Below are 12,136 nucleotides of genomic sequence, written 5' to 3'. Positions count from 1 at the left end.
TTGTTTGCTTTCCCTGGCTTAAATTGTCTGTTCCGGGTACCCACACATGCCTCAGTAGCGATGTCTGTTCTGAAAAAGGCTCAGTTCTACTCTTTCTCCCAGTCTAGTTTACAGAAGGGGTATGTGGTATTTGCAGTTCTCGTCACAAATTCTTTACTACTTTTGTGATTGCCCTCACAGTGGATACTGGAGCTGATAACAGCCTGAAATGTTATCAGCAGTGACACCTCTCTGATGTTCAAATATCCACAATCTAGAGAACATATTTTACTGTTGCTGAATAAGTGAAAGTAATGCATTTTAATCTGGGCCTAGTAGTGAATCCATTCTGTCTTTAGATGCTTTGAAACAACTTTTATTTTGAGTGCATGTGTAGCCTTTATAATTTCAAAAAAAAAACTCTGAAAAAACAGTAAATGTTAAATAGAAGCAATTATAGCTGATATAATGTGTAACAAATGAAGCAAATGTATTTCTGCTTGTAGACTGAGATATTGCAAGTTACGTTTGTTTTAATTCTTTGCAATCTTTAGCTTATAGTAGTATCCACTCTTTCTGATAATGGAGCAGTTGCTTTATTCTGTTACAAAAGACTTGGACTTTGTTTTCACTTCTCTTACTCTGATATTAACTGTTTATAAACCTGTTATTTCTTCAGCCTATGCGGCCTCTGCAGCCTTCTTCCCAGCCTGTTCAGTACTCCGCAGTCTCTTATCCGCCCCCGCTCCTGCCCGTCTCCTCTACGCAGCAATATTCTGTGGTATTACACCTTCTGTTCATCTCTTCTCTGCATGGGTTAATCTTTAGTGGGTGCTGACCTTTGCTTGGTTGTTTGTAAGTGGTGTGTGATACTCATGTAATGACTGGCTGGCTTTTAGTCACCGTAAAATATTATCTGAGTGAGGGAAAACAGTTCCTCAGATTTTAGTGTGTTTATTTACAGTTCAGTAGAAATGTATAGAACTAAAGCTGTATTTATATGTATCTCTGTTTGGGTAAATAGAGATTAGAAATTTAGTAAAGGAACAGCTTTTCCATGCTGCTGGTTTGTTAGCCAGTCTATACCCCTTTATGTCTCTGGATTAGCCTCTTCCCATCCTTTCTTGTTGTCTTTATTCTGCTGAACGCTAGTGCGTTTGAAGGATTAGCTGTGCTGGTTTTTTTTGAAGTTACCTTTTTCTAGCCTCTTTCCTGGAACTCTTAACACTGCTAGCATCCCTTGTTTAGTAAATGGAAGCTGGAAATGAAATATGTCTTTTGTGTTTAAAAAATGAAGCAAATGGACAAAAAAATCCCAAATACAAATTAGAACTGAAACCTGGTAAAGGAGAAGAGTTACATAAGGCAGAATCTGAACTAGAGTCCAGGTCAAAAATTGATATTTCCCGACTGCCTAAACTGCTCTGATGCTCTAATGGATACATGTTTGTGTTGTATTTATGTGACAGGGTGTTTGAAGTCTTTTGGGGGAAGGAAGCAAGCTGTAGGTGGGGTATATGTGAGAAGAGAGCCAGAGCTGCCCCCATGTTGAACAGAGACAATTTCAGGCGGCTCCGAGATGTCCCATGGGGGACCCCCACGGGAGCAGTGTGTTCCTGAAAAACCATGTGCCATGGAAGGGACCCACGCTGGAGCAGTTCCTGAAGAACTGCAACCTGTGAGAGGAACCGATGTTGGAGAAGTTCATGTAGATCTGTATCCCATGGGAGGGCCCCCATGCTAGAGTGGGAGAGTGTGAGGAGAAAAGAGAGGCAGAGATGAAGTGCTATGAACCCATCACAGGCTCCTGTGACACTTGGGGAGGAGTTAGGAGTGAGATTGAACCTGGGAAGAAGCTGAGGGGTTTGGGGAAGCTGATTTTAGTTTTGATTTTATTTCTCACTATCCTACTCTGTTATTAATTTGCAATAAATTAAATCAATCTTCCCCAAAGTTGTTTTGCCCATGATGGTAACTTGTGAGTGATTCCCCTGTCCTTACCTCAACCTATGAGCTTTTTATCTTATTTTCTCCCCCGGTGCTGCTAAGAATGGGAGAGATGCAGTGCTTGTTGGGCAGCCAGCCAAGGTTAACCTTCCACAATGTTGTACAATAGATATTTTAGTATGTATTCAGAGTTTTTATTTTCTTGTTGTTTTCAAGATTAATCAGGGCTGTCTTCTAATAACAGACTTATCTGAATTCAGTAGCTTGGATATAATTACAGCTGTATTATAACTGTTGCCTGCACTTTGGGTATGTAACTCTAAAAGGAATTGCATTTCGTGGAGGGTGAGGGTTTTTTTAGCAATGTTGTTTCTCATGTTATTTTAGAGTTTGAATGCATGTGAACTGCAGCCATTATAAATTACCTCCTTAGTAATGAAATGAGAACGGTTAATTAACCAACATGAGCTTCCCATGTGAGTTTAGCAAATGGCTAAATTGCTGTCAGTGGCAGCTAGTTGAAGTGTCTCTATCAAAGAATCTTCGAATGGTTTGGGTTGGAAGGGACCTTGAAGCCCATCCAGTTCCAACCCTTGCCATGGGCAGGGACGCCTCCCAGCAGATCAGGCTGCCCAAGTCCCTGTCCAACCGGGCCTTAAACACTTCTAGGGATGGGGCAGACACAACTTCCCTGTGCTACCTGGGCCAGTGCCTCACCACCCTCATTATGAAGAAATTTCTCCTTGTGTCTAGTCTAAATTTGTCCCTCTCCAATTTAAAGCCATTCCTCCTCATATTACCACTCCAGGCCCTTGTAAAAAGTCCCTCCCCAATTTTTCTGTAGCCCCTTCAGGTGCTGGAAGGTTGCTACCAGGTCTCCTCGGAGCCTTCACTTCTCCAAGGTGAACAACTCCAACTCTCTCCAGCCCTCTGATCATCTTCATAGCCTTCTCTGGACCCATTCCAACAGTTCTGTATTCTTCTTGTGTCCAGTTCTGGAATCCTCAACACAGGGCTCCAGGTGGGGGTCTCCCAAGAGCAGAACAGAGCGGGGGAATCCTCTCCCTCTGCTCTATGAGTCACAGTCATGGCTATGCATAGGGGCTGTTGAAGGAGTTTCACTCTCTCCTTTCAGTTTTATAATAGTTGCAAAGCATTTCACACTCAGGAAATGTGTTCAAATAGTGAATGTGCTGGCGGTTTCAAAAATGTAGTCCTGTGGATGGTAATGTAGGTAACATAGTGAAAGGATTGATGGCCTTGGCTCATAATCTAAACGGAACACATCTGTACTTGATACCAGCAAAGTCTGGTTTATCCGTTCATCGGTAATACCGTGTTTCTGTGGTTGATGATGCTTGTACTGTGCGTACCACTGCAGGACAAACTGACCCCATCAGAATGCACTCATATTCATAGTGTAACAGAAATAAATGTGAATTGCTTGGGTTTACCCTTCAGACATTTTAGAGGTGATACTAAGTCATCATTTAATATTGGTATCTCCCCTCTAAATGAGGTTTTCTGAAAGGCAGACTGTAAAATCCAATGTGGAAGAGCGTTGTCATTAAAGAACAGAATGCCGAAGGCGAAAGTAGGTTATTGATCTAATGAAAATAAGGCTTTTTAAGCTGTAAAGGTATTCTAAATAAAGTTTTAGGTGCAGTTTCATGTTTCCAGTGGTAATTAAGAGTACCTTTAGCCTAGGAACTGGAAAATTTAATCATAAATGTGAATATAGCTAATCAGTAAAAGACAGGGCTTGCATTTACTCTTGATTAACTCCTGTCTCCTTCCAGATGATCTAAGAGAGAATCAAATGACCTTCAGATATTTCTAATGTTCCTCTATCTGGAGAGTCCACTTTTGAAGCATGAACCAAATCTACCTGTTTAGCAAAAAACCCCACAATACTACTGATTGTTTCTAATTTCCAGGATGCTGATAATTTGATGCTGAATTGCTTATAAAGGAGTTTGGGGTTACAGTAACAGAAGTTCCAAATTTCACAGGACTCCTGCAGTTCTCAGTGCAAGCAGCATCATAGTTTCAGATGTTCATAAAATGCAGGTAGTAGGTAACCAGTGGAATGCATTTCTTACAGCTCTTACTTGATTTTGGGCTAAAGAAGTGAATCCCTGTATGTACTATAGTGCCAGGCTGGGGGAATGTACCTTGTTATTCAGGATTGAAACCGCATTAACTTAAGCTCTTGCTAATGCCTTCTACTGGTTTTAACTGGGGTTAGATGTCTTCACTCAAGCTTTGGAGTCCAATCAGAAACTGTGACACAAATACTGATTTCATTTTTGAGAATGGTGTACATAACACTAAGTAGATCAAGGCAGATGTAATCCAAAAATTGGATATTTGCAGTAGAGTGAGTGAAGTCTCTGGATGTGGATGTTCTTCCCTGCTGTTGGCATGAGATAATTTACTGCTGTGTTCCATCTTGCTCTTCCCTGTTGTTCTTTGGCTGGCATCACTAATGCACAGTAATTTGATATGCGCTTGTCTGAAACAATTTACTGAGATATTTGGCTTTTTTATTATTTTTTTACTTGAATGTGCATTTGTGAATGTGATTTTTTCCCCTTTTTTTAACTGTTACAGCAAGACAACCTAGGATCACAATTCAGCCATATGAGTCTTGCCCGCCAGCCACCTCCTGACCCAGCTGAACCTCATACTGCTCTGTTCCAGTCCACTGTGGTCCTCCAGCCCTCACAGCAGCCTGGTTATATCATTGCCACTGCTCCACCTCCACCAGCGTCCGGCCAGCCAGTTTCTGCTCCGGGCTACTCGACATCCAGCCACTCTGTCAACCAGCAAGTTCTCCAGCAGCAGGGTTACATGCAGCAGCCTGTGCCACAGGTACCGTGGCTCTGTCTCCATCCTTCCAAAAGCTATACTTAAAAATTGAACATGCTGTTCTATTCGTGAGCTTTTTATATGGTGTGGGGTTCCCTGTTAAACTGCAGCTGACTGTTTTTATTCATGGGTTGGGTTTTTTTTTGGCTTGTGTGCTTTGAAATGAATGATTTCAATTTACTAGAGGAGGAATAATCAGCAAGGTTTTCCTATTTACCTATAGCTGGTAAAGCTTATGTTCTGCATAGTTTTCTCATATCTCGGGTGTTTCTTTGCAGAAATCGGGAGTTGTTACTTCTATGATGAAGCTAGAAGAAATCACCCATTAGAGATGGAATTTCTAAATGATGTAGAGTTGGATGTAGTAAAAGTATTTTTTAATTGCTAAATCATTTAACATTAGTTGCACCTTTCAATAAGTTTTGCATCTTTCTTTTGTCACGCGATTCTTTTTTGCATTTAGACGTCTGCCTTCTATAAACTGGCAGCTAGTGAATCTCTTTTAATTGTTGTTCTTAGATGCCACCTTGTTATTGTACCCCCAACCAGTATCCGCACTCCAGTCCACAATACCGACCTGTTTCTGTCCATTACAACACGCAGCAAACCCAGCCACTGGCACAGCCTGGACAGCAAACAGGTTTGTTGAACTTCTTCAGCATTTCGTTGGGAAACCTTGCATGTTTATTCTCCTAATTTTGCTTTTAAAACTCATTTTGCTGTGTAATTGCTAATAAACTAAAAGTTCAGATGCAAGATACAAAGTGTAACTGCTCTGAGGTCAAAAAAATTGAGTCAGTTTGGGTTCAAATCTCAATTTTCCTGAACTTTACTATGAGTGACTCATGCTGTAACTCCAATTATAGGCTGTTACCACCTTTTTTAAGTTTATAATTAATAGTTTAAAAAAACTTGTAACTTAGTAACTAACTTCTCAGTATCTTGCCAAGTACCATTAATTAGTACCCTTTAATGATGTAACATTGCAGAGGTGTAGCTTAATTGGAAGTCCCAAACAAAAGACAGTAATTTAGATGTTGTGGGATGAAAAGTTTGCTAAGCAGAAGATATAGTGATGCCATTTTAGTTTGTATTTCTGTCCTACCGTTAAAGATATCTGGGTATTGAATAGAATATATAACGAGACTGGATGGTTTTAATTAGTTTTCTGCTCCTCCTGTTTTTAGTAAAGACTTTTCTACTATCTGAGTTCCCTTTCTATGAATGTTACCAAGCTGTATTTCTGTCTCCTTTTTTTCCTATTGTCTTTTCTTTTCTTACAAATGGTAATTGTAGCTGCCATTATTAAGATAATCTGTACTTAAGAATATGATTATGACTTGTTCAGTAAGATTTGGATTCCTGGAATAAAATTACTTCTGAGTAATGACTCACGGTCAAAACTTTGAGAAGTAACTAGTGGTGTTTGGAGGCAGAGACCCTTAACAATACAGCTTTGGTACCATGTCTTAGTTCAATGCATTAGTGTCCTTTTGAATTTCCATCAAGAAGAGGAGTGTTTATAGTTCCTTCCCCTGCCCCAAACTGTGTCTTGCTCTACAGAAATAGAATGAAAGATTGACTTTCACAAGTAATAACTGGATTTCTTTACAGCTGAAGTAGCCTTAAGAGGGATGGCTTCCTGTTTTGCAGTTCTAGGAAATGCTCCAGTAGCAGCAGCAAATTAAGTTGCTATTCAGGGGTCAGTTCACTAATTTAGATGGGATTCTTTCATTGCAGAATCAAGATGTGATGCCCACTTATGGTAGGGTTGTTGGATCATTTTAAAATACAGTTACTACCTGTTTTACCGCAGAATAGATCACCGCTTTCCCTCTTGGAAGGGAAAGTATATTGACATTTTTTCAAAGGAAAACAGATTACTCATTTTTGTTATTTATTTTATCTGCTGGTGTTAATGATGTGTTATCCAGAGGTATTACACAACCTGCTTTCCTTCCTCAGACTTTTCAATACCTACACTACTTAATAGCAAAAAGTCTGAGGCTGGGCTGGGGTGACTTGGTGACCTTTCCATTTATGGGGACACCTGGTGTGAGCAGCACACACATGCTCTAAACTAGAGAAAGCCTAGCGAGTACAGGTAGTGAAACAAAACCATCTGAACTTGAAAGCTTGGAGTGATGGTGCATTAGCACCAAGATGCAAAGGGAGGAATTGGGTAAGTAAGGTAAATAAGTTTTTCTTCCACATTTTTAGCTCTTTATTTGACTGAATTGCACTGTTTGTAGTGTGGACAAGGTGAAAAGTGTTGGCAGCTAAAATCTCTCTCCGTGTCCTAGAAGAAATTATGTAAGAAAGCTGTGCGGGAAGCTGCTTTACTATTTTGATAATGTACCCTGTACCTGTAACTGTGACCGTGAGGGGTTGTGTTTGAGTAGTGTCGGGGTGGTCCAGCCAAGAATTCAATCCTGTTTGGTTACTTGGTGTTTACCAATACTAATGATGAGGAGAAGTGTTTTAGTAGCAGCTGCAAAATTAGTGTTTAACTCAAAATATGCAAATTGCTGACTTACCACTGCTGGCTCCCATTTACTGCTTCATCAGCAAGCTTGAATCAGCATTCTAGAGATGGAAGGTTCTGCGTTGCGTTTTCTGTTCTGTAAACTGTTCATGTGATGGTGTATTGAAAATTCCCTCATAGATTTATTTTACAACTTAAGTATTTGTTGACAAATACTAAAAAGCTACATCCAAAGTGTCCGATGCTTTTTAGCAACAGCTGGTTTTAAGACAAAAGGCCACATGTTACTTTGCCGCTGTAGCAGTGAGTCGGGTCTGAAATGACAACTAATGAATGTTGCATTACATAAAAGCTGTGGGTTTTATTCACTTTATGAAGTGGTTACTAACTATGAAATAACTTCCCAATGACAATCTAGATAAAAGATGACAGCTTCTGAGAGCATGACTACTGAAGCCACTTTTAATTTCATGTTATGGAATGGCCTGGCTTTCTTGATGAGTGGTTGGATTCGGGGCCGTAACACTGTCTGAGAGGTTTACATTTCTCACAGTGAACCGGTCTCTTTTTCAGCTGCTTCTTGGCTTCCTTCCCAAAGGGGTTTCAGGTGAAACATTTGTGGGATTTGCTTTTATTAAAACCGCTTTGGTTGCTCAGAAGACAGAGGGAGAAGATGACTCTAAGGAAAAGACATTTCCTTTGCGATGATAACGAGGGTCCAGTTACCATGAGACCTAACTACAGGTTGATTATAAGTCTTACCTGAACTACAGTTACTGCAGGAGCATCACCTGATGTTCCCTAGCTTGTTGCACAACGGCCAGTGATAAAAACATTGCAGTTGTAATTATGGTTGTAGTAGTTCTAATCAAGCTATACTTGTTAACCAAGTGATTGTACTTGCTTTTCTGTTCTTGAGTAAAGGCTGTTTCTTACTCTTTGCGTAATTTAGGAAATGTATTTCTACATTCTCCAAGGTAACTTTTCCAGGATTAACAGTGATATATTTTTCATTACTTAAATATTAAGAAATACGCTTGGTTTTCTTAATCTAGTGTTTCTGTGTAGTGAGACAATCTGCTCTGGCAGGTGTGGAGTTTCTGCTGAGCACTGCATTTCTGTCTGACCACTCTCTATGCAGAGGTGAAATTGTGAAGCTAAAAATAGACCATTCTTTGGGATGCTGTGAGGAACCTTCTTGGCAGTCAATTTATATTGTTCCCATTCTCTCTGCTTGCAAAATTGATTATGTCTGTCTCCAAGAGTGCCAGAAAAAGCTGAAAAATATTCACAGCTGCTTTACTATTTCTGGAAAATGAGGGGTTTAAGTTGCAGATGTATTGATTGTATCTGTCGCCTACTGCAGCTTCACATTCTGCTGCTTTTTAGGTACCACAGATCATTTTGAAGCAAAGCACATTTAAGCATTTTATTTATTACAGATATGAGAGAGATTTTTGTGCATAGTTCAAATTTGAGAGTTACTAAGAATTATAATTACTAATCCTGATTCAAGCATGTTCTGAAGTTTTGTATAGTACTCTGAAAATATTTATAGTGTTGTGTGTCTAATGAGTAGCTCTTGATTGTAACAAACTGGACCATTCTCCTTCTAATTGAAACAATATTTGATTTTATTAACAGTCTTTTTGTAGTCTTTATTATTGCAATTTCTAGGGGCAGATACTTGACTGTTAATCCACAATGTTCACTGCATTCTCTCTGTGTGGGTAAGCAGTGAACGTTGGTCAGTTTTATTTGCAAGCACAAGTGTGTTGTTACTCAAATAGTGATTTTCAGAATAGACCATGCAATTTTTTAAACACAGTTTAAAAAAGAATCCAAGTGAGTTTTTGCAGGTCTATGCTTTATAATATTTCCATACCAGATAGAGAGCAGGGGGAATGTCAAGGTCAGTAGAAAGTGAATGTGTCCAAGTTAAACACAGACTCTTCCTGTCATCAGTGTGTCTTGACAAGCCCATTTTGGTTATTCTGGAGCAATAATTGGCTTTGTCTCAAACACTGATAGTTATGGAGTTTTGCTGATGTGGTAAGTAGCACAGTCTGTGTAATACAGTATGACAAAAAGAGCTTTACTGGTGTTCTGCATGTGTTTTGATCATGGTAGCAGTTACCTGCTGGATGCTGTAAAAGGAAAGAGAAAAACAGCACAGGTTAAGGTTGGACCTAATAAATGCACAGGTTTGCTGTTTGGCACTCATTGCTGGGGTTTGGAGGGGTTGGTGTTTGAGTTTGGAGCTCTTTTAGGCCATTTTTTAAAGATAGCAGAGGATACCAGTTTAAGCAATGGTAAATTGTTGTAGATGCCCTGTAGATGGGTGAAAAGGAACAGCTTTCTTTTTTTTTTTTACCCCAGGGTTACTTTGAGTACATGATTTCTTCCATTGTATATGGACATAGATTTTACCTGGAAGGTTTTGTCTCAGTTTCTAGGTGGTTTTACCACTACAGATTTCAGAAATTCAGATTTCGAGTAACTAGAATTTCAAAACTAAAGTACCTACAATGGCCTTGTTCATGATAATAGACAATTAATGAGGGTTGGTATTACCTAGCATGGTTTGTTCAAATGCTTTTGGCTTTCACTTCTAAATTAAAGTGTTTGTGCACGTAACTCACTAGAGTATAAATAAATATTGCAAGTCTGCGAGAGTAGCATTGCAAGTAGGATGTGTAGTATTTCACACTGGATCCAAACGAATAAATTGTTAATTTTTATGTTGACTTCTTTTTACATGCATGACAAGTTCAACTCCTATGAAGCTGACAGATTTTAAAAGCCGTTGGAAAGTGCTACACCTAGTTTTCACACAGGTGTATAAACTGTGTATAAAATGCATTCATTATTTCAAAATAAGATTTAAATGTATACTTTCAGGTTACCAGGTTCTGCCTAACCAGCAGCAAAACTACCAGGGTTTAGTTGGAGTTCAGCCGTCTCAGAATCAAAATCTAGTCAGTGGCCAACACAGCAACATTGGGAATCAAATTCAAGGTGTGATTGTTCCATATCCTTCAGTGCCATCGTATCAGGTGGGTAATTTAATCATAACTTGCCAGTCACTCTTCTGTGTATGTGAGCTTTGGGTTTTTTAAAATGCGTTGCTTCTTAAAGTGCGGAAAGCTGCAGGCAGGTGCCAAAGGTGACCCTGGGGACAGAAATTTGAAAAAGAAGCAAGTAGAAACCCTTACAATTGAAGTGAGAAGAAAATCTATCACAAATGTACAAGTTCCAGTCCTGGTGAAAGCTAAATGCTCTGTTAATTTTTGTTTGGAGAATGGGGAAGAAAAAGCTTATAAGATTTCCCTTCCAGCTGCCCCGCTTTCTGTTGCAGCGAAAATCTCTTTTGTTAATTTATAGAATCTCTCAGAACCAACATTTCCATTTCGTGGGAAGAATATAAGAAGTTTTTTAATTGAGTACTATTATTTCAAACACTGTTATCACTAGTCTTTACAGAACTCCAGCAGATCTGTCCGTTTCTGTTTCTTTGAAAGATTTTTATAAACTAGATGATGGTCAAGAGGCAGAAAGAAGCATCGGCTGCAGAAGAAAATCTTAACGTCTTGTCAATTGTAGGTTTCGGTGCCTCAAGGTTCCCAAGCAGTGCCCCAGCAAACATATCAACAGCCTGTTATAATTCCCAGTCAGCCAAATCAAGGATTGCCCACAACAGGAATGCCAGTTTACTACAGTGTCATTCCATCAGGTCAACAGAATAATTTAAGGTGAGTTTAACTTGGGTATTTGATTTCTCAGCAACTAGGCTTAATTGCCTTGCAGTAACTGACAAGGTCTGGTATGGTATGGCATATATTAAAATGTATTGTAAAGGCAGACTTACAGGCACTATAGTATCTTCTTATTTTTGCTTTTATGCAATTAACTAAAAGAACCAGTACTGCTTTAATTGGGATACGCTTGTTAGACTGGAAAACATTGTTTCTGTGTCACTTTCAGCAACCCTTTGCTACATTTCCACATCTGTTTTCTGCATTCCCTTTCTTACATATGGAACACCAGTGTGTTCAGTAGCCGTGTGTTTTTGCCATGACATTCAAAACAACTATTCACTAGTTTTGTCAAAGGTGTTACTTTTAATAAGGTGTAGAGAAAAGAGAAATTCAGTCCCAGAAGAAGACTTGACTGACCTTTTTTTTGGAGCTTTGTCTGGAAGGAGCATAGCTTGCTTTGTCCATGTAACTAATGAGGCCTGCTGGCATAAAGCTGGCTATGAAGCAAGCACAGGAACTTTTTCTTGTGCTTGGGTTTTATTTGGTAAATAACTTGTTTATTTTTATCTACCTTGATAAGAGCAAATTGTTCGACATGTACAGACCCTGTGTATGCATCTGTGTCCCCAGCACAATTTGAGTACTTGTGAGAGGATGGGTAGGCAGATGCCTAAAAGAATTCATTAGGATTTAATGCTTGTTACAGGAGGTTTTGTGGTTTTTATAGTAGGGTGTTTTGTACAGTTTTATACTTTTTTTGAACTTATAAACGTGCATCGTTTAAGAATACCTTGCTTGCAGCTTCTAAACAAGCTGCAACAGTAGGAAGCTTGCATCATCCTTTTGTGAGTGCAGAGGCTTAAATAGTATTTGTGTCATCGCTTCATGGTTTCATCTGTTTAAATGTGAATTCTTGTTATTTGTATCTGAAGATTCTTTTTATCCTTTTCTTCTGTAGTTATATGTGAGGTTCAGTGAAGTCAGAGGTAGGCATAATCCAAGACTTTTTTTGAAGTAAGTTTTGTTGCTTCCTCTTTTGTGTTGCTTAGAATGTCCCTCTCTTCTGAACAGGGAAACATTTGTTTGGAATTCAGAG

General features: G+C 39.2%; 1 protein-coding gene across 17 annotated transcripts in view; it reads left to right on the top strand.

The window, feature by feature from the left end:
- The window catches only part of R3HDM1 (R3H domain containing 1), a 90,319-nt gene that overhangs the window by 66,764 nt on the left and 11,419 nt on the right, over positions 1–12,136 (top strand). For 12 of the 17 annotated variants that reach the window (XM_054070744.1, XM_054070751.1, XM_054070748.1 and 9 more), the window contains 5 exons: positions 659–760; positions 4,540–4,800; positions 5,317–5,437; positions 10,184–10,338; positions 10,886–11,034. In XM_054070744.1, coding sequence (XP_053926719.1) covers positions 659–760; positions 4,540–4,800; positions 5,317–5,437; positions 10,184–10,338; positions 10,886–11,034 — 788 coding nt within the window. The remainder of the gene's footprint in view (positions 1–658; positions 761–4,539; positions 4,801–5,316; positions 5,438–10,183; positions 10,339–10,885; positions 11,035–12,136) is intronic. The other 5 variants (XM_054070755.1, XM_054070749.1, XM_054070757.1 and 2 more) reach the window with 2 other exon arrangements.

The sequence above is a fragment of the Cuculus canorus genome, chromosome 6, assembly GCF_017976375.1.
Source record: "Cuculus canorus isolate bCucCan1 chromosome 6, bCucCan1.pri, whole genome shotgun sequence".
In the NCBI taxonomy this organism is placed as follows: domain Eukaryota; kingdom Metazoa; phylum Chordata; class Aves; order Cuculiformes; family Cuculidae; genus Cuculus; species Cuculus canorus.
This window is presented reverse-complemented; position numbering and strand designations above follow the sequence as displayed.